This window comes from Ceratotherium simum, chromosome 15 (assembly GCF_057802395.1).
Source record: "Ceratotherium simum simum isolate JZ-2026a chromosome 15, ASM5780239v1, whole genome shotgun sequence".
Taxonomy (NCBI): Eukaryota; Metazoa; Chordata; class Mammalia; order Perissodactyla; family Rhinocerotidae; genus Ceratotherium; species Ceratotherium simum.
Window position 1 is genome coordinate 14,684,344 of NC_141914.1, and position 22,180 is coordinate 14,706,523.

General features: G+C 46.1%; 1 protein-coding gene across 1 annotated transcript; it reads left to right on the top strand.

Moving 5' to 3' along the window:
• Positions 1–1,096: 1,096 nt before the first annotated feature.
• TAGLN3 (transgelin 3) lies at positions 1,097–14,689 on the top strand. The gene is made up of 5 exons (XM_004436589.3): positions 1,097–1,279; positions 1,580–1,761; positions 2,834–3,008; positions 12,850–12,952; positions 14,402–14,689. The coding sequence occupies exons 2-5, from the start codon at positions 1,582–1,584 to the stop codon at positions 14,541–14,543; spliced, it is 600 nt and encodes a 199-aa protein (XP_004436646.1). The 5' UTR covers positions 1,097–1,279; positions 1,580–1,581; the 3' UTR covers positions 14,544–14,689.
• Positions 14,690–22,180: the final 7,491 nt, after the last annotated feature.

Genomic DNA, 22,180 nt, shown 5'->3' on the forward strand with positions numbered 1-22,180 from the left:
CTGATCACTAAGTCTTCTCTCAGGCAAATGGCCCATATATCTGCTAAGTAATTAAATTTTCACTAGTCCAGGCCTCAGCATGCAGGAGATTTTTCTCAATACATGTATTATTTGAGGAGTCATTTCCTGCATAGCTTCTAATCAGTTCCCCAGAAGGACAAAGATCACCATCCCATGTACTAGAATTGCTTTATCTAATGTGCCTGAATCAATTGATCTATCTGTTCCAGGGACAAGAATTATATTTTATTCCTCTCCAGCACGGTACTCGGCACAATTAAGCACTCAAAAAATATTTGTTGAATAAACCAAAGAACAAATTTTGGGGTGTTTTTGTCATGAAAAGTACCCAGAGATGGACTCAACACCGATGAGATTCAATCTTTACCCCCAAGTGGCTTTCAGCCTAGGAGGACCAGCTGCCAAGGCCTTCAGAAGTGATAAAAATTTCAGACCAACTTAGGTCCAGTGGTTTCTCCTGAGGTCTAGTTTGCTCATACCAAATATTCAGTTACCACAGATAGCATGTCGGTTGTGTCTTCGTGGTCCTTAATTAAACAGATGAAATCTTTATACTATGTCAAAACTTTTCACTCCAAGAGTTCTTAGTACCCTAAGCTCTGTTTAATTTATAAAACTTGCTCTTAGTGTCTTTTGATTAAAAATAGCATTAAAAAGCTACATTCCTTGAATAAGTCAAACTGACGCACAACAGTTTCCCAACAGGATGGAAGTCTCCGGAACAAATCTGGCTGGTAGCTGAACAAGTTAATAGCTGCAGCTCTCAGCCCCTCCCCTCCTGTCCCGCTGGACAACTGTTACCTCAGGGCAGGGGGAAAGTGGTTTGGCAACTCCCGACAGATGGGCCGCTGACAGAATGGACCCTCTCAGGCCCCATCCCCGCTGCAGCTGTGTGCCGGCCTTGTCTACAACCGGCTGTGTCCCCCAGAGGAGGGGGAGAATTGTGCAGCTGAGAAAGAGGCTCTCAGCGGGAGGGAGGTGGGCGGGCTTGACTGACACAGCAGAGGGCTGGCTTTTTGGATGGCTCTTAGCAACGGCCCTAGTTTGACCCTCCTCAGCCGGGAGAAAATCGAATCAGTGTACCATTCTCCCAGGCGCCATGCAGCATCAGCAACTGAACGGCAAGGCGGCCTTCCTCCCTGCCTGTTAATTACCTGCTCTTCCCATCTCAGGGTTCCTGCCTTTGCAAAGTGCTACCAGAGGGGGAAGAAACGACCATCACCCGGCCTCCTTGCTGCCTGAGGGTTCAGCCTTGATTGTGAGTCCTTGTACATCATCGCGTCTCATTGATGGGCGGGACTGAGAGGGGGGTTCCAGCCCCCCGGGACCGGCAGGGGCTTTATTCTAGAGTCACCGGCGCGTGGCTGCGCTTTTCTTTCCCGTTTGTAGGTGAGCCCCCAGTGGCTTCATTGGCTCCTTGGTTTAAACCACGCCCGGCTTTCTGCCCGCGTTGCCGCTGCTGGGCCAGGCCGCCCAGCCGCATCCCAGCCGCGTTCGCAGGGAGCCGGGGCTGCTGCGCTATTGTGTGGATGCCGCACGTGTCCCCCCTTTCTTGCAGAGATGGCTAACAGGGGCCCGAGCTACGGCTTAAGCCGAGAGGTGCAGGAGAAGATCGAGCAGAAGTACGACGCGGACCTGGAGAACAAGCTGGTGGACTGGATCATCCTGCAGTGCGCCGAGGACATAGAGCACCCGCCCCCCGGCAGGGCCCATTTTCAGAAATGGTTGATGGACGGGACGGTAAGGCCGGCAACGATCGCGGTTGGGGGCGATGGGCCCGGAACCCCTCCAGGGCCTTGTCTGTCAACGTGCGGCTGCGGGAGGAGCTGCTGCTGCCAAGCCCCGTGTCTCCCGGGGAGGGCACAGGAATGCCTTTATTTCCTTGGAGTCGGGAGATCTGGGCTCCCCGCACAATTCCCAGCTATCTTAGAGGATTCTCCACCCATCCCAGACATCGCAGCTTCCTAATGAGTTGTTGGCAAATCCGGAGCCCCCTCTGCTCTTTCCAGTGAGAATAGAGATACTATTTCCTTGAGATCTCTCCAGCCTTCTTGGCGCAGCAGCTCACCTGGGGCCATTCCTCCCCCCGGGGAATAGGTTGGTTACATAGTAAAACAAAGGGAGAGGTGGAGGAGGAACTAACCATCTTGCATCCCTCTGGGAGCTATGCTCCCTGGGGGTGGTCTGTGTCTGTTGAATGGAAGGGTTCTCCTGAAACTGAAGAGAATCCTTATTTGATAACTGCTTTTCTGACCGGATGCTCCTGTGGTTTGGGGAGTTGGGGATGGCAGGCTCTGCTGATTCAGAGCCCATCTTTTCCCGCAGGCTGTGATGTTTCTGTTACGTAACTGCTATCGCACACTTCTGTGGGGTTGGCCAGGACTTGGGTTATAGGTATCTGGGAGGAGGGTACCCAGTTCAGTTCTTTTACACATCACTAGCACATAGAGGATGAGTTATTGAAGCCTGATTCTGATCTGCCTTTTGATAGAAGAAATACCTCTTTGGGAGCTATTAACTCATGCCTCCATTGAAAGTCTGGAATCACAGCATCGCTCTCTGTCCTTCACATCTTCCCCTCAGCTAGAGAAAGGAAGGGAGGAGCAAGGAGGGACGGGGATTCTCAGGCTCCTGGACTCCCTGCAGTCAGGAGCTTTTGGGTTCAGTATGGGAATCTGGCCACCCAGCCTTCCTGGGGCACAAGATTGCCCATACCTGTGAGCTGTGCCCTGTGGGAGGCAGGATTCACTCTGCATTAGTGACGGGTAAATGCAAAGGAAAACACTGATTTTGTCTCCTCATCTCCCTTCAGGTCCTGTGCAAGCTGATAAACAGTCTATACCCACCAGGACAAGAGCCCATTCCCAAGATCTCAGAGTCAAAGATGGCTTTTAAGCAGATGGAGCAAATCTCCCAGTTCCTAAAAGCTGCGGAGGTCTATGGCGTCAGGACCACTGACATTTTTCAGACGGTGGATCTATGGGAAGGTAGACAGCCCTCGTGCCTTTGCGATTGTTCTCCCCTCCCCCTCCCCTTTGCCCATCTCTTTGTGAAACCTGCTCCCAGTGCTCTTCCCTGTGCCTGTGGGGGTGTGTGTGTGCTGTGTGTGTGTATGTGGTGGGGCGGGAGCATCAGCTGTCCTCCCAGGGGTGCTGTTAGCCTCCCTCTTTGTGGGTACCCTCCTCTAAGGGAACACACACCCCAGGACACAGCAGGGGTCTCAGCAAAGTAACACATAAACAGAAGCCTCCGTGGAGAGGAGGCTAAAATGGTTACATGGATGCCTTTCATTCCTGTTACCCCTCCCACAGGAACAAATGACAGCTACTGGCAGAGGGGGGAAGGGGGACATGTGTGCCTCTGACTCACCAGCAGTGGGGCTTATAGACAAAGCCACTTGGTGCAATTTTGTCACTCAGTCTGAGAAATAAATAACACCCCAGCATTTTATTAAACTATTATCTGAGAGCTTGGTGGCAATACCTTCCAGATATGTGTTCTGCTCAGAGAATGTGACAAATGATTTTTTTGTTCACATTTGTGAACTGACTTGCTTAAGAAATCTTACGAGGCATAATAATCAAGTCACACTTCTGGATATATTTAACAATCCACTATTATTGGGGAAAATGATGTGAATGGAGACATTGCTAGAGAATTTGGGACCTACGATCGTAGTGCTTAGTATCCCCCAGGGACCGAACTTGCATGCCCATCCGTGCAACTGGTCCACAGAGGCCTGCGTGGGTACCGGGAGATGCAGACCAGTCCTGACAGGGCTGTCAGGTGGAGTCTTCTCCCTCAGACTCGTGGTCACTGGCTGTCATCAGTGGCCCAATACTTAGAGGCAGTGACTCAAATGGCTCTGCTGACAGCGAGAATGGGGTAACTCTCCTGTGATCGAGGACAATGGTATTTTAAGGGGTTTTCAGATAATGGCTGAAATAGATTTCTAGCAGAGGACCATTCTACTAAACAACTTATAAAGAAACAATTGCCTCCTTAATCCTCATGCCCCCGTGTGTCAGGCAGAGAGCTGACATTTCCTGTTTCCTTCAGAGATGAGTAGTTAAAATGCTGAGGTGCCAGTCAGTTTACCTTGTGTTTGCCATTACTTAGAAACTCAGATATCCAGAGCCTCAGGCCAGGCCATTGGACTCCCTGGACGCTTGCCTCCAAATCCCCATGTCTTGTCACAGCTGAGACTTCTTCCCTGCCTTTTAGATCAAAACTGTGATGATTTTCCCTGGCTAATAAAGATAGCTACTGCTTGCTGATATTTTCCCGTACACTAGGCGTGGTACAAGTGCTTTACAGCATAATGCCGATCAATGCTCCTAACAATCCGATGAGATAAGTATTTTTAATTTCCCCATTTCGTAGGTGACGAAAGTGAAGCCTGCTCACGATTACTCGTGTGCATGATACAGCTGGCTAGTAATAGCAGAGCCAGGACAAAAGCCCGGACTCCCTGCTGCCAAAGGACAGGCCCTTAACCAGTCTGCCATGCTTTTTGCCGGGAGGCTGTTCCCTTCCCCTGTACCATGCGTGTGCTGTTGAGTCATAACTGTGACTGATGAGGATGAAGAGGAGGAGGAGGAGGATTCAGGGCTCTGTGGGACAGAAGGCTAGAGCCCCTGCACTAGGGGTTTGTGTGAATGGAAGCGGCCCTGAAACGCCCCCCAAGTACAGGAAGTGTGTGGGAGGAAGGAACTGGAAGGTGGGTGGGAGGTGGGGATCCAGAGGGTGCTTTCCTGTCTTTATGTTACTGAGGATGTTTTATTTGCCTTTCCCCTTTTTTCAGAGACCAAGCAGGGAACTTTCCACCCAGGAGGTGCTGGCAGAGAGGGGGGCGGGTTGTAGCGAGTAATGGTCCCTGATAGACCTGATAGACAGAGCAGGTGGAGGTCTACACCACCTGCCCAGCCCTGGTGCTTCGGGAAGAGGGACGTTGAGGGACATGAGTGTGACTGTGTTAGCCTGAGACAGGGTGGTGGCCAGGTGGGCTCCAGGGCAGGCTAATGCTCCTGGAAGAAGGGAACAAGGCAGGCACTGAGGGCTCTCATCCTCAGGGCAGAAGAAGGATGGAGCTTTAAAGGAAATAAGGAAGGAGGCTCACTCCAAGGGTGCTGGGCTGACCTGCCCTAGGGAGGGCATGCAATAGGCAGGGATAGCTGGCAATAGGAAAGCAGATGCTTGTGAGTGTCCAAATGGCCTCTAGAGGCCCCATGGCCTGGTGGCCCCATCCATGGAGGGGCAACTGAGGACTGAGCTGAGGTTCAGGGAGATTCATTCTAAGCATTGAAGGGGATTAACATCCCCCAGGATCACTGTCTGAGGCCCAGGCCAGAGCTGGTTACCATACAGTGGAGTGGGAGCTGGGAAGGTGGGTTGCTTGGAGCAGATAAAGGGGGAGGGGCGGTGGCCTTGGGCAAACCCAGCAGTGAGATCCAGGGAACAGCAGCCTGGACTGAGCGAGTGAGGCTGGGTTCTTTCTGCAGAGCTGGTTGTCGCTAATGAGTTTGGGGATGAGTAAGCCTGAATCAGAGGGAAGCCGCAGGGCAGGGTTGGCGTGTGTCTGCGTGCATGTGAGGGTGTACATGTTTGTGTACACAGCTCTCGGACTAGCCGTTTGCTTAGCTTAGTCCCACATTCTCCATACAATTCCACCCCGACTGTGGTTTCCTGTTCACCCGCATTCATTCCTGATCCCATGCACCAAGGATGCAGTGGCTGTGGCTGCTGTGGGCCCAGCCGTCCTTGCTTCTCTTCCTCCTCTGCAGGCATTTTATGCTCCACAGCTCTCAGTCCCCCGTCTCCCCTGCTCGGCATCTTCCCAAGTAGGGCTCTCCTTGCCACGGCTGCCCAGTGACTCCATGCCGCTCTTGTGTCGCAGATGAATCAAGCTGAGGGAGTCTGGGCTTGCAAATGCCTTCTCATTTAGGCCTCAGTTAGTTAGACAGGCAGAGGCCCCAGAAGTACCCACTATCCTGAAACCCCTTTTAGATGCAAGGTGAAATGTTGGGAATAGACTCCGGAGCATCCAGAATAAAAGAGTCAGGGCTTTAAAAAGGAACCCAGGGTTGTGTGGTCCAGAAAACAACCCATCACAGGGGCAGTGTAGACAAAGTGACTGAAGTTCCTCTGGGAGGAAGCTGGGGGTGACCAGTCCTTTCAGTGATGGGGAAGAAGTGAGGGCCACTTACGGCAATGGAAGGGGACGGGGAGGTCTTTCTCTTGGATGAGAGAAGGTGAATGCCTGGCAGGTTACTTTCGGATTTGCCGTGGGTGCCAGGAAAGGCCAGAGGTGGGGCCGTCTCAGCTGTCTGTGACTAGGAGGAGAGGTACAGGAGGAGACTTCAGCATCATTTCTGTGGAGGGAGAAGGAAGGAGAGAAAGGGAGGAGCCAGAAGAGGAGGTGTGTGTGCGTGCGTGTGTGTGTGTGTAAGAGAGAGAGAACACGTGAGAGCTAGTGCGTGTCCTGGTCAGAAAGACTGCAGAGAAAGCTTAACCTGGAAGGCAGTAGAGCGCAGGATCCTGAGTCAGAAATTAGACTGCCCGGGTCACACCTCTGCGCCACCACTTAGCAGTTAACTTTTCTAAGCTGCGATTTTCTCCACTGTAATATGGGGATAATAGTAACTATTGCACAGAGGGGATATGGGGAGTAAATGAGATAGTGTATTAAAAGTGCTCAGCCTATTGCCTGGCAATAGTAGAGCATAATAAATGCTGGCAGTGTAACAATTACTACAGTCATCGGCCGGTCTTTATAAGACTGATAGAAAATGAGGGCAGCAGGAGCAAGGCTGGGAAGGCACTATTCTGTCTTGGAACAAATGGACGGAAGCTGATAGGGTTGCCTGGATGACCTCTGCCCTCTCGGTCATCTGTGGTCCCTTCACCTCATTGACCATTCTCCAATACAGAGGGGCTGGCTTTATGGGTCACCTTATTGACTTATTTCCACCTGGTGATCATTACTTTCTTGTTGTCTTTCCATCATATATTGCTTTGCCAATTCCAGACTCAGAAGATCTTAGTACAGCGGAAAGAGCATGAGTTTTGGAGTCAGGTAGATGGGCTGAAACTCTTCTCTAGCTATATCCCAGCTGTGTGACCTTGGTCAAGCTGCTTACCTTCTCAGAGCCTCAGTTCACTTCTCTGTCAGTAGGTCTAGCACCTCCTTCAGAGGGTTCTTGTAGGGATTAAATGTGTAGAAAGCCTGGCACAATTCCTGGCCAATAGACACCTAATAAATGTTGGTTTATTTCCCCCTACTAAATACTACAGTATATTACTATATATATAATACTAATATTATACATAATATGTTCATCTGCAGCTAACCTTTTTGGTCCCTTCACATAACCACGTGGCCAGCATTAGACATGTAGAATTCTAGAACGTCAGAGCAGGCAAGACTCAAAGATCAGTCAAATCTGATTACCCTTCTCAGTAGTCCTACTGACGAGGATCCGGGACACATGGCTTTGTCGTGCCTTCCTGGTCCCCCTCGTGGGTGAGTGGGAGTTAGGGAGGAGGTGTGGTTTACACCGGGGGTGGAGTGCCTGGAAGGTCCAAATATAGTCCCTGGGGAGGTGTCACTGTATGTGCCATTCCTCAACAGCAAGAGCGAGAGACATTTCACCCAGTTTGAGAGACGTTTTGGGATATTGTGAGGTACCAGGAGGGACTTGAGACGTCACAAATGCCAGCCGCTGGAAGCCTCCTTTTCTGTCAGAACAGCCTTCACAGCAGTTACTCCAAGTGCTGCTCATAACTGTGTTTGGTGGGTTTTTCCTTCAGCACCGTTCTCAAACGCCCGTGTGCATCAGAATCACCTGGTGGGCTTGTTAAAACGGATTGCTGGACCCCAGCCCCAGAGTTTCTGAGGTATTAAGTCTGGGGCAGGGCCTAGGAATTTACATTTCTTACCAATTCATAGGTGATGCTACTTCTGCTGGTCTGGGAACCCCACTTTGAGAACCACTGCCCTGCAGAGTTTCTCCAGGGAGGCAAACAACAGAAATTCATAAAACCCACAGAGCAAGCCCAACCTACCCTCTGATGTTTCTCCCTTGATTGTAGCAATATTTTCTCTACCTTGAGTGGAGAATTGGGGACTATGCCTAAGTTATCATTCAGGGAAATAAGAAATGATTTCTTCATCCACTGATTGCTTTCTCTGTAAGTCCCAGAAAGTTGAAAAAGCCAGTATTCCAAGAGTTACAAGGATGAGTCAAAACTGATATAAAATGGAAGTAGCTCTGAACGGAAGAGTTTTGACTGTAAGGCTGATTTTTAGTATTGAAAGTAGAGTGTCCAACCTGACTTTACCCACCCACATGACTTCTCTCTGGCCTTTTTTCTTTCTCTTTACACTTCTATTTATTTTTTTCTTTCCAAAGACATGCATAAGATCTCATGAAGGTATAAAAAAATTTCAGAGGGGCCGGCCTGGTGGTGTAGTGGTTGAGTTTGCATGCTCCACTTCGGTGGCCTGGGGTTTGCAGGTTCAAGTCCCGGGCATGGACCTACACACCGCTCATCAGGCCATGCTGTGGCAGCATCCCATGTACCAAAAAAAAAAAAAAAAAAAAGAGGAAGATGGGCACAGATTTTAGCTCAGGGAGAATCTTCCTCAGCAAAAAGAGGGGGATTGGCAACGGATGTTAGCTCAGGGCCAATCTTCCTAAAAAAAAAAAGAAAAGAAAAGAAAAAAAATTAAGAGAACAAAATCCTTGTTCATGTATCTTTATGGTAATAGTACTCAAACTTTATGGTATTAAGACTCTTTGGGTTGGGGTGGGGGGTCCTTACAATGACCCGCCTTGATCCCTCTCCCCAGAGATGATCATTTAGTGGTTTGGAGTGCAAGATCACACCTGGGGAAACATTGCTCTGTGATAATGCAGGAAACAGGGCACACTCTATTGGCAAGTAAAAGTGTAAGTTGCTATCTGTGACTCTTTCTGAAAGGTTTGCTAGGTGAGACAAGGAAAGCTACTGTGCCACCATCTCTTTTTACAACTTCTAATGTTAGCCTCCTTCCATGATAGGGGGCTGGAAGAGTCCAGGTAGCCTGATGAAAATTCTGAACTGTTAGTGTAAATTTGGCCTCTCCTCTTTCAGTTCCCTTCTTATGGCCAGTGGTCCCACTTTTAGATCACCACCAGGACTCAGTCTCCTTTCTCCTCTCCTGGCATCTAGAAAATTCCCAGCATTTAGTTGGTACTTCTTTTAGGACCGTTCTTTTTTTCTTGGAAGAATAGCCTTGAGCAGTGGTTTTCAGGCTTTCTTGCCAAAGTATCTAGGGGTAGCTTTCAGGGAGCAAAGAGACTCCAAGTTGCCAGGGCTCTGAGCTGGCTCCCAGCTTGGATCAGAGCCCTTGTAATGACTGATTTTACTATTTGACTTTGTGGAAGATCTCTCTGAGGGAAGGAGTTGTATCTTAACAAATATCATTTAGTACTTCCATGTGCCAGACATTGTGATGTTTTTAAAGATTGAAAACCAAAGCATTGAAGCAGTGCTTGCCCACCTGTCTGGCTGTATCAGAATCATCTCAGGAGGTTGCTCCAGGATCTGAATTTCTAAGATTCTCAGGTAGTTCTGATGATCCGTCTGGTTTGGGAGGCACCAGATGAGACCCATGTTTCTCAAACTTGCCTGGTGGCATAAATCACCTGGGGAGCTTGTTAAAAATATAAACTCCCAGGTCCTACCTCAGGCTTGCCGAATTAGTCTCTCAGGAGAATGACCTCAAAATTCATATTTTTGAAGAGATGCCCCAACCCATCCCATAAATAGTCCAAGAAGCTTGGGAAACCCTGCTCTGAAGCAGGCTGTGTTCTAGGCAGATGGTACACTTGGGTGGGATAGGAGCAGTTTAACTTAAGTTGCGTTAACCTGACACACTTCTCAGATCTTCCTCACCCGCACTGCTCATTCAGATGTTTAAATTTTTGACCTCCAGTTACAGGACTGAGCCTCCACAAATGGCCCGCTTCCACCAACAGCACTTAATTTGGGCTTCCGATCCTGCAAGAGAAGTGAGGCTAGAAAGAGGCCCTCTTGCCGTTTCGTCAGCCCAAGTGGGCTGGAATTCCTAAAACTAACTAGACACGTGAAGAAAACAAGCTAGATGTGAACTGGTTACAGAGGCAAATTTCTGTTCAGAAGGTTATTTAGAGTCTTGATGACAATTAACTTGATCTGCACACGGACGGGGGACTCTAGGCCCCAACTGCTTTTTCTTGCTTTAATCTTACTTGGGTTGGGACCTGGAGAAATTATTCCAGACAAAAACGCTCAAAGACTTATGGTCATTTGGGGTTGGTGCTCTTGACCTTGTGGCCCCCAAGAACTGTGCCCCTGTTTTATCTCCCTAGTGCATTCCCTCTGGCCTTGCATCGAAGCAGCCATCACCATCCTTTGTATCACCCCTGATCACTGAGGAAAGTGCCTGCCCAACCAGCCTGCGATGGGGACCCATGGGAGATGACTCTGCAGGCTTTGTGTTCAGACACCTGAGCTAGAGCCAAGCTCTGGTTTATTTGTTGGGTGACTCGGGCATGTTGATTAACCTCCCTGAATTAGTCTGCCATCCATACGTTGGGAGGAATAATATCAATTCTATGGGGTCGACGTCATGTATAATGAAGTGTCTAGCCTCTAATTTATATCAAATCTCTTGTCTCGGGAACTTTCTCAAGGAAAATTTTTGTTTTGTCAAGACAAAAAATTTGTTCCTGGCAAATAATGCCTCCTTCTCCAGCTTCTTCTGCCCCAGCCATGTAATCGCTTCCTTTTCCACTGTCTGGGATGAGGGCGGGTGATATTTATAGTTCTGGGTTCCTGGATATCTTCCCTTGCCCCCAACTTAGTTCGCTCCCTCCTTTCTGGGTTCATGTGGTATATACGTGAGCTAACTACTTGGGAAGGAGGCTGGGCCTATGGTTTAACAGCACTGCTGCTGCACCCACGGCTCCAGGATAGTTTCTGTGGCTGAGCTCCATGTGTGCCAGGCTCCACATTTCCCCAGATCCTGGACATACCAGACTCCCTCTTTCCAACCACCAGAAACAGATTTCCTATGCACAATTTGTACAGAGTAGAGATGAGAGATATACCCTAACCTCCTAAGCCTTCCTGGGCTTAATCATTTCTCCAGGTTCTCTTTCACGACTCACTTCTTAAGAGCAAACCTTCTCCCTATCTCTTCCAGAGTGATGCTTCAGAATGTCATCACTACAGTTCTATTAAAAAAAAAAAAAAGATCCCTTTATAGAGTGACAATTGCAGAAATGCCTTTCATCTGTGGAAGAGAAGAGTTGTTCTACCAACCACCTCTGTATTTCCTCTCTCTTAATTCTCAGTATTCCTTGTGCCCTCCCCCTTCCACATGCTGCCCAGATACTCCATTCTGCACCACGCCGGCTGTCCCTTGAGTCTGGGGGGCTCTCCACTGAGAGCATTTCATCCTTGTATCCATCAGCCAATCCCACAGGGCCTCAGCCTCCAGGAAATGGCCCTGTGGTTAATGGAATGGAGGAGAGAGGTGAGGGAAGAAGGCTCTGCTCTCTCTCTGTCCTCTTTGAATAAATGGAGATCCTGAACTGGACTTCCTCTGTGGGCCTTAATTATTTATTTTGTTAGAGTTATGCTCCATTCTCACTTTCTGTCCGTCTTTCCCCTGTAATTCTGTATTCCCCAGTGACTGAGCTGCAGCAGCCGAGCTGGAGAGACCACAGATGGTTCACTCAGTCTGAAGAGGGCCTTTTAATATTTGCCCTTAGTTGTCACAGCTCCCCACCGGGCTGAATGCAGCCATCCTTTGTAACCCTGGGCCCTTGGCCTTTGCACTCCACACTTGGGCCATGCATGGACCTGCGATGGGCTGTGAATTGCAGGACTAACCAAGCAGTAGATCTTTCCCAGTCCAGGACACATCGGTCAACTGGAAGGGAGGACAGGAGGAGGGCTGGGAGGAGCAGGCTGACTTGTGGGGGCCACTTGCCTTCTCCGTGGGTTAAGGGTCACCGGGCTCCTCAGGTAACAAGGCTCCGCTTCCCACTGTGCGAGGGGCACCACACATCTCTCTCTCTCTCTCTCTCTCTCACTCTCCTCTCTCTCACACACAAGCCAGTTAAGTATTGTCTCCATTTAGCTCCTTTCAAGCAGCACAAAATCAAGGGCCCATCCTTTGCGTCACATCGAGTACTTTCTGTGTTGATTTGCTTTTCTTCATTTGCCAGGCCTCCAGCTCAAATAGCCAAATGGATACTCAATTTGATGCACATGGGTGATTTTAGACCCTTCTAACCCGGATAAAGTAAGAGAGAGAAGCCAGCTGGGGTTTGGCACAGTTAATCCATCCAACCAGCTTCTCTCCAGTTTCCTTTTCTCTTTCCAGTCCTGAGGGAATTCTTCCTCTGCAGACCACCTTGCCAGCCTCCCCCCAGGGCCTCCCCTGACCACAGCCTCTAGAACCCCCAAGGCCAGGCCTCTGCTCAGGGCAGGGCATCTGACCTGGTAAGTGTTGGAATGTTTCATTCAGATGGCCACTCTGAATGGATGAGAGACTGGGCATCTCGGGTGTGTACCATATAGAGAAGAATTAGCCAGTGTTAATTCTTTGTTCCTGTCTGAGGAGTTTGGCCATGGTTGTCTTCAGGCCACTTGCAGATGTATTTGTTGTTCTCTCCCTTGAATGTGATCACCTACAGCCTCCTATCAGAACTTCCTTCCCAGAGGGCCATCCCCATCCTTTAGATTTCTTGGCCCTGATGCATGTTTGGCTTTAATCTCTTCATTGGCTTCCAGGGAAAGACATGGCAGCCGTGCAGAGGACCCTGATGGCTCTAGGCAGCGTTGCAGTCACCAAGGATGACGGCTGCTACCGGGGAGAGCCCTCCTGGTTTCACAGGTAAAAACCCCTTCTGGGCCCCCTGGAGGAGAGGATGACTTTAACAAGAGGGGCACTTGCAGCCTTGTGGCTCCCCAGAGGCTATTTTGACACACAGCCGCTAGCAACAAGCACTCCTGGCTCCACAGCTCAGTCCCCCAGAGCAAGGAAAGACCGAGGCTGCTGTTCAGGCCAACATTCCACCCAGGGCAGAAATGGTTGGGCATTTCCGACTAGATTCTTGGGTCCTCCAGCTCGGCCCAGGTTCTATGTCTCCTGAGACTGAGCAGGACTGAACGGCTTTTCTCAGAGGTGGCTTGATGTCTGAACTTGGTTTTATGGTGACCCAAGTAACTCTGAATCTACTCGTTATTCATTTATTTTTGCACTTAATGATGAGAAAATATGTCCTATTTGCCTGGGACAGTCCTGGTTAATACCTGCTGTCCCAGTGTATTTATTAATAGCACTCCCTTTCATTCTCAGAAGTAACCTGGTCTGGATAATAAAGTATATGGTTGTGTCAGTAAAGGGCCTTTTCCTAAAGAGATTTGTGTTGTTGTTGTTGTATTCAGGGTGAGGGTAGCAAGTGCACCTACACCGCACCCAGTAGCTCAGGTGGAGATGAAAAGAAGAGAGTACGTGCAGCAGATATTTGACTCTTCATTTCCCTAACCCCTTTTCCTCTTCTTGATAGTTATAAAAAGGCACCAGCTTCTGTCATTTTAAATGAACCTGATCTGAAAACCTCCTAGATGTTGGCCAGTTTAGTCGCAGAGGTATTAGTGACCTATTGTGGTCTATTTGGCCCACAAACAAATTAGAAATGTCCCCTCCTTAACTCCTAGGTCCCTCACTCTAAAATGGAACATTAATCCTTGGCCCTTTACAGGGAAGAGTGGAATGGGATTAATGACATGCTTTGTAAGAAGGACTGATTTTAATTTTCACAAGGGCTTGAGAGAACTGGGAGAGAGAGGGTGACAAGAAAGCTAACTGGGAGTCAAGTCCCCAGAGAGGCATCCACTGATTCTATGCTGGAAATCCTAGAGAACCATCTGGGCTTCTAAGGAGTAGAGAGTTCATGTATCATGGTAGGGCCTACTTGTGGTAGGGCAGTAGCCCAGGGTAGGGCCATAGCCCAGGGTAGGGCCATAGCTCAGGGTAGGACCATAGCCCAGGGTAGGGCCATAGCCCAGGGCAGGGCCATAGCGTAGGGTAGGGCCATTGCTCAGGATAGGGCCATAGCTCAGGATAGGGCCATAACCCGGGGTAGGGCCATAGCTCGGGGTAGGGCCATAGCTCAGGGTAGGGCCAGAGCCCAGGGTGCGTTCATGGCAGGACTGTAGTTCAGTAGAGGGCCTACTCTTCTATTTGGTGTCCTCTGGTAGACCCTGTCTAACTGCATATCTTGGGAAGAGTTTGATAACTGTCAGAATGACATTATCCCATCTCACTCCCTCTGCCCAGGAAAGCCCAGCAGAATCGGAGAGGATTTTCAGAGGAGCAGCTTCGCCAGGGACAGAACGTCATAGGCCTGCAGATGGGCAGCAACAAGGGAGCCTCCCAGGCAGGCATGACCGGGTACGGGATGCCCAGGCAGATCATGTGAGACGCCGCATCTCGCCCCCATCCAGAGGACGAATGTTCCACACCACCGTCTCAATGATAAAGAAATAGGTAGTCACTTTCTGACCTTCTCCTCTTTCTCCAAGCCTCCCGTCCCTGGTTTTTGCGAGTGCTGCATTTCTGCTCAGAATCCACGTTGCCTATGCTGCCACCTTCTGTTCCTGTAGAACTATGCAAAGACTCCGCTTCCCTCCTCTTTCTCAGCTCCTTCTTGGCCCCAAAGTCTCCGTTTGTCTGATTATTTATTTATTTATTTGCCAGAAATGCCCCTCCTCAACTTATAGAACTCACCTAATAAACTAGTCTTGTGTCTTAAATTGTGTAGTTCGTTCTTTGTCTTAGGGTCTTTGCAGGCAGGGCTGGTTTTCATTTCATTCAAGAGGCCAGCACTGTGGAATTAAGCTTAAGCTGTGGCTGTAGAAATATAGGTTAGCCGTGAGGAAGCCCTTACAAGGTTGTTTATATTGGCAATTCCAGTAGAAAGTTTAGGAATAGTTTTGCCCTTTCTGAGAGCCTAAAGCCATGAGCTCAAGAACAAGGTCTTTGAACTCAACATGTTTTTTCTTTTTGGTGAGGAAGATTGGCCCTGAGCTAACATCTATTGCTAACATTCCTCTTTTTGCTTGAGGAAGATTGTCCCTGAGCCAACATCCATGCCAGTCCTCCTCTATTTTGTATGTGGGACACCGCCACAGCATGGCTTGACGAGTGATGTGTAGGTCTTTGCCAGGGATCCAAACCCACAAACCCCAGGCCACCGAAGCAGGGCACATGAACTTAACCACTATTCCACCAGGTCAGTCCCAACCCCTACATATTTTTTGAGTACTACCTTGTGCTTATGATGCTAGACTCTGTTCAGCACACAGGAACAAGCAAACCAAAGCCAATCCTTAAGGAGCTCTTGTTAGGATGTCCAGGAAGTATCTGATGGATGGGTGGTTTTATCGAATGGACAAAGGATGAACGGTTGAGGGAAAAAGCAGTTTTCACTTCTCTAACAATAATCTTCCCCCTACAGGCCAGACCCTGGGTCTGATGCCAACATTTATACAGTTTTTTCATCAGCCAGGAGTTATAAGCAATGTAGGTTGCTCTTTTACAATCATTTATAGGGTTTAAACCCCTAAAACTCTTGGATATTGCGTAAGACTGAGATCTAGCTAAGATGGGATAGGTTTTAAAGATTTTCTCATCTATAGAAAAATTAAGAAAGCAAATAAGCCTGGGGACCACCAATTCATCTCATTCTTTCCTACCAGTAGAAATAACAAAGAAAGTGATGCATTTAGTAAGAAAAGAAATAAGGTCTTTTATCACCATAATGAGTTGTTAATTAACAAGAAAAGGTAAAATAAATGAAACTTTTGCAGCTCTAGGATACCCATGAAGGGGTGGGACGGCAGGGCTGCTGAGGGGGCAGAATCCTGGGTTCCCACTCCTGCTTCAACAAGAGTGTCGCTGATCTTATCTATACAGGATTCAGCATAAGATTTTAAAAGACTTAATATTAAAAAAAAAACAAAAAACGCAGGAATAAAGGATTACACTAAAGGAAATTAGCCCGGCATCATCTCAAGGACCTACTGTATCCCCCAGGGGTCCTAGTGACCCTCTGACAACCACTGGTGAATTGTCCACTCCTGGAAAGATGTCACATGAACATGGCAGCTCAATTCCTTCCTCAAACCTTACGTTGGAGTTGCCACAACAGTAAGAGAGGTAGGTTGGCGGATCCCAACAAATGAAATGACACTGGGAGGAAATTCCTGTGTTAGGTCCCTGTTTGGGATTAGGAGTCGGGGACGTGGGAAATGGCCTCCATCAGCAGGGGATAGTTTTGGCAGAGAGCTTTCAGGCTATGCCTAGTCTGTTCCCATATTGCCCTGGCTCCACCACTGCTGTGCCAGAGACACTAAGAGGCAGAAAAACAGAAAAAATCAGCTCAGAGCCAGAAAGAAGTAGTCTGCCAAACCTAGGGCAGTCTAGAGCCCAGCTGCAGTGAGGAGCAGGTGATGAGAACACTGGGGCACGTGCCAGCACCTGGGCACTTCCTGCTCCCAACACGATCCCACCCACCCCCTCAGGTTCCCACCCCTTCAGTCCCATCAGATGATTATAGCCTGGAGATGAGGCTCTTGAAAAATGGGAGGCAATTTGCATTTGCAGTCAAGGTAGCAGAAAACCTCAGGGAAATAAAAACTCAGGCAGCAAGTGGAAGACCCCTGAGGAGTGTGAGTACCACTGTCACCAAGAGACACACTGGGCCATCCTTACCAGATGAAGTAGGATTTACGGACCAGACAGAAGAATCATTTAAAATTAGCCTAATAAATATACTAAAAATGATAAGGGAAAATTTTGGAAACATAAAGTAATAATCCACTATGAAGAAAAAAATCAACTAGAGATCTGGAACATAAAAAATAAGATAAATGAAATAAAGATTGATAGTAGAACGGATAAAAAGAATGAATTTATAAATTGGAATACCAACACAAGGCACTCTGTAAAAAGGATAGGCACAAATAGATGGTAAATACAAAAGAAATGTCAGGTGATATGGGTCAAAAATCATATAATTGAAATCTCAGAAGGAAAGGAAAAACGTCAATGTAGTGGAGGAAAGAATTTAAGAAATAATTTTGAGACTTTCCCAGAATTAAAATAAAAGACCTAAGAATTTAGTTGTTTTTTTTGTTTTTTGTTTTTTTTCTTTTGCTGAGAAAGGTTCACTCTAAGCTAACATCCGTTGCCAATTCCTCTTGTTTTGCTTGGGGAAGATTAGCCCTGAGCTAACATCTGTGCCAGTCTTCCTTTATTTTGTAAATGGGTCACTACCACAGTGTAGCTGAGGAGTCGGTGTAGGTCTGCGTGGGGATCCGAACCCGCGAACACTGGCCACCAAAGTAGAGCCCACCGAGCTTAACCACTACGCCATGGAGCCAACCTCAGAACTTGGTTTTTAAAGACTTAAAAGGTGCCAAAAAATAAACGATAAGAGCCGTCAGTGGGAAGCATTATAGTGAAATGTACGACCACTGAAAATAAATAGAAAACTCTCAAAGCTTTTAAAGAGTACAAGCTCACTACATGTAAGAAAAAAGAATCAGATTAACATTAGATTTCTCAGCAGTAACCTTGGATGCATAGAGTCATATTTTCAAGATGCTGAAGGAAAAAACAAATTGGACACACAATTTTCCATATAGCTAACTAATTTTTAGTTAAAAGTGGAGGAGAAATATTAACCAAGAGGCTTTTTGAAAGTACAGTTAGATTAAGTATTCCAGTAAGAAAAATATATTACCAGAAAAATGCTATTTGATATGGGAAATGAGGATAAGTAAGTTAGCAAATTTCATTCTTGTTTAAACAAAGACTGAAAAATAAAGAAAAATTATATTTACAACAATTCAAAATTAAAATTCTAGACAATACAGTTGGCTCTCTGTATCCATGGATTCCGCATCTGCACATTCAAACAACCACTGATCAAGAGACCTACGATGGCTGTGTCTGTACTGAACATGAATAGACTTTTTTTTTCTATTAACAAAACAGTATAACAACTATTTACATAGCATTTACGTTGTATTAGGTGTTATAAGTAATCTAGAGATGATTTAAAGTATACGGGAGGATGTGCTTAGGTTATATGCAAATACTACACCGTATTATATAAAGGACTTGAGCATCCATGGATTTTGCTTCATCTACAGGGGTCCTGGAACCAATCCTCCACAGCAATGGAGGGACAACTTTACCGATACAGCACGTGTGGCATGAGTGGAGAAGCACAGAAAAAAGGGATAAGCAGGAAAGTGATAAGGAAAATGTCCTGTTTGGAGGAAATACAGAGATATGGATAAGTTTAAGAAATTGTTAGGAAAAGACAAACACTGAGCCCAGCTCACTTCATGAGGCTAATTTAACACTGATTACAAAACCCGACAAAGATAAAAAAGGAAAATTATAGACCTATTTCACTTGGGAACATAGATGTGAAAAATTCTAAATAAAATAACATCTAACCAATTCCAACAACGTATTTTAAACATCTGTTAGAATGACCCACTCTTTCCGTTTGAAAGAATTCTTTTTTTTAACTGGATGGGCTCTTTGGGAAGGCACTCTCTCATAGAGCTAGCCTGGAGTAAAACTTGAACCTAATTTCCATTCCTTGCCTTTTCCTCTTCTAAAGTCATAGAGAGATCACCTATTTCAGATTAGCAAAACTGTTAACGTCATCAGTCATTGAAATTGAAATAATCCTGTTGACTATGAATCTTTCATCTCTATGGTAACTGTAAAGCACAAAGATAACGTTTTAAATTACAGTAGTATTATTGGCAGAAATGAGAACATCGTACTTACAAGTTGTTTTGTATGCCTCGGATGTTTTGAAGGTTAAATTTCCTCATTTAAACAGACCATGGGCAGCCTCTTGAAGGAGGTAGATCCAAGGCCATCTTGCATATGGGCTTTGGATGAGTGTTTGAGGCCGCTCTGCTCCATCCCCTGAGTAAGGTAAGATTCTCTGCTCCCAAGCATTGCTTAAGCACCGCTTCAAATGGCAGGTGCCAATTCTTGATAGTTTACCCATTTCAGCTCCATGAAATAATCTAACGGTTTGATTGGATCCAGAGTACAGTCAAGTCCATTTTTTTTTTTAGAGAGCAACCTTTCTCCTCTCTCAAATTACAGACCTACTTAGCATGTGATGTATTCTTTCTAATTACAAGCAATGGTGATTGAGGCAGAGTCAACTCTAAATACTCATCATGCAAACCCTGTGTGTCCTCAAGGACACTACAGTGCCATTAAAACCACTGGCCAGGGGGCCAACCGAGTAGTACTCTTCTAGGCCTCTGGTTCTCAGTTTTTCTCCATGTGATGTTGACCTGCTATAAATTTTAGAAATGGGACTTTAAGGCCAAAACAGTCCTTTGCCATCATGTGTACCCAACAAACAAAAGAAAGATAATTGAATATTTTCTAACATTAATCCTTTCTGCAATATATGATTAAGTCAAAATTGCCTTGTATTGCAAGAGTAGTGGTGACATAATCCATAACAGGTGAGTCTCTGAGGCAATTCTCCTCGGAAGCCCACAGTGATTCTCGATGTTGGTTTGTAGCTATTTTATTGTCTTGCTGTTTTATTAATAACACAGATCTTAATGTTTAGCATTCTTAATTTATTGACTTTCACTCTAGCTTCAAGGTATTTGTGCCTTGGGCCAGCATGATAATTTTTCCTTTTAATATTTCAGAACAGATTGTTTGCCCCTTGATAAAACTTTGTAAAATATTCAAACAATTCAGGAAACTTGAAAGACTCTTTTTAATCCCATTATCCATGATAACCACTGCCCACAATTTAGTGCATATAATCATAGGATATTAAAATGTATATGTAATCAGCCTAACATTTTTAGAATGTCTCCACCTCCGTTATTTCTTGGCGGTAAACTAATTTCTCTTAGCTACAACCTGTCTGCCATTAAAGCTTCATAGAAAGGAGGAGGACAGAAATTGCCTCAGGAAACATGAGGATGTGAGTCATGGGGATGTCCCAACAAGATGGGAAGAGGAAGCTGGTCCATTCTACATAGAAAGCTCTGCTGCATGGAAATAGCTGAATAAATTTTCATTGAAAATCCATTGAATGAATGTATCACATGTCATTTAGTTAATCCTTTGTTGTTGAATTTTAGAATGTTTCCAAATTTCATCATTAAAATTAATGCTATAAAACATCCTTATAGATATACCTTTATAATAATTTTCTTAGGATAATTTCCTAGAGGCTAAATATCGATTTTTGATTAATATGGTCAAATTACCATCCATACTACTAGTTTACAGTCTCACTTGCAAAGTATATGTGTGTTATTTCTCTACACTCTCATCAGCATTATCACTTAAAAATATATTTGTGAATATTTTGGAAGACACCATCTGCATACGAGGATGTTGATGGAACTTGGTGTTCTTCCTGGGCAGCTGCAAAGAAATGTTATGATTGCTGGGTCTTGCTTCAAATTCCAGCATTTTTCATCACTGCCAAAGAGCGCATTAAATCCATGAACTGTTCATGCTTGTTAATGACTCTGAAGTACACAGGGTTGGTTAAGACAGAAGGATCAACTGGTAAAAAAATATTGCCAAATGTGAGACCAGAACAGAAATTATCATTTTGAGAATTCAACTTGAATGTCTCGGCAAGAGAACTGAGGCAAAATGTGGTTAATTGATTTGTCACTCAGTGAAACGGAAGATGTGATGTGGCTATGAGCCTATTATATATTCTCAAAATAAAATGTGTCAGCTTTGACGGCCCTGAGCTGAGAATGTAAATCTATTTTGAAGGGCAAGGATAAATCTCAGTATGGTTCAAATGGGTTTAGGGTGAATATTGCCCAACTGACCTTATTCTAATGAAACAGACATTGATGGCCTTCTGTAGGATAAAGTTAAAGATCCATTCTGGATCCATCTTCTTGGATCAATAATTTCTTGGGAGAACAGTGCATCAGTCTTATGATGGGATGAGCTTGGCTCACACAGACTGCAAAGTGAGCAACTCTGCCTGAGAAGACATCCTGCTTCAGAACAATTGAAGGGAAAATAATGACCTAAGGAAATTTCATTGAAAGATATTCTGAGCACCTCTTAAGTGTCAGACACTCTGTACAATCTGTCTCCTCTAATTCTTATAACAATCCTGCAAAGTGAGTACTTACATAATTTCCCAGATAAGGAAAGTGAGAATTAGAGAGATTAAACCATTGCCCGATGTCTCACAATTAGTAAGAGAAGGAACTGGAATTTGAACCCTGAACATTATGATTCCAAAGTTTCATGAATTCCCTTATGCAACACTGCCTTCTGCATCCTAGACACAGTGCTAGGCTCTAGGGGATACACAGGTGAAGATGTGGTCCCTGCACTCATCTTGCACTTCGTCTTTCTCCAGCAGGAGCACACAATGACAAGCTCATCTGTGTGTCATTCAGGAGAATGCAGATATGTTTGGTTTTCTGCACCCGGCTCAAAAGATGTGTTGAATTCCTTCCTGAGTTCAGAGCACCCTTGTGTATGCAAGTAACCAATACTCAATGTGGCTTATTTTACATATGAAACTTTAACATATGATTCTTGATCAGAATTATTCCTGCAAAGCTGGTAAACGTTATGTAAATCTTTTTGTTTAGAATCTTTTAATTAGGGCCAAGATTAGGGTAAGGAAAGGGAGGCACTCTCCTTGGACAGAAAGTTTAATTGTGAGAAGCAAACTAGTCTGAGCATTCCCCTCTGTGGTAAAATGAAGAAGGATAGAGAAACCAGGTCCTTGGCAACATTGTAGTCACTAATTCATAGTAGTTAGTACATGTTATTAATTAGTATTTAATTAAGATGTTAGCTCAGATGTACTGAGCACCATCTACATGTCAGGGATGTGTAAGGAACACACTCCTTCAGCTGACGTGGGTTATCATAAGGAGAGTTGGGAAGCAGAGCCCCTATCTGTGCAGTCCTGCCTCCGGGCTCTGGATTACTGTGGAGAACAATGACTCTCATGGTTTGAGGCCTGCCCAGTGGACTGATTCCATC

Excerpts from the sequence above, each read along its gene's own strand:
- TAGLN3 (XM_004436589.3), top strand. The coding sequence starts at position 1,582 with ATGGCTAACAGGGGCCCGAGCTACGGCTTAAGCCGAGAGGTGCAGGAG. Across the intron at positions 1,762-2,833 it reads AATGGTTGATGGACGGGACG|GTCCTGTGCAAGCTGATAAA; the intron begins GTAAGGCCGGCA and ends ATCTCCCTTCAG. Across the intron at positions 3,009-12,849 it reads GACGGTGGATCTATGGGAAG|GGAAAGACATGGCAGCCGTG; the intron begins GTAGACAGCCCT and ends ATTGGCTTCCAG.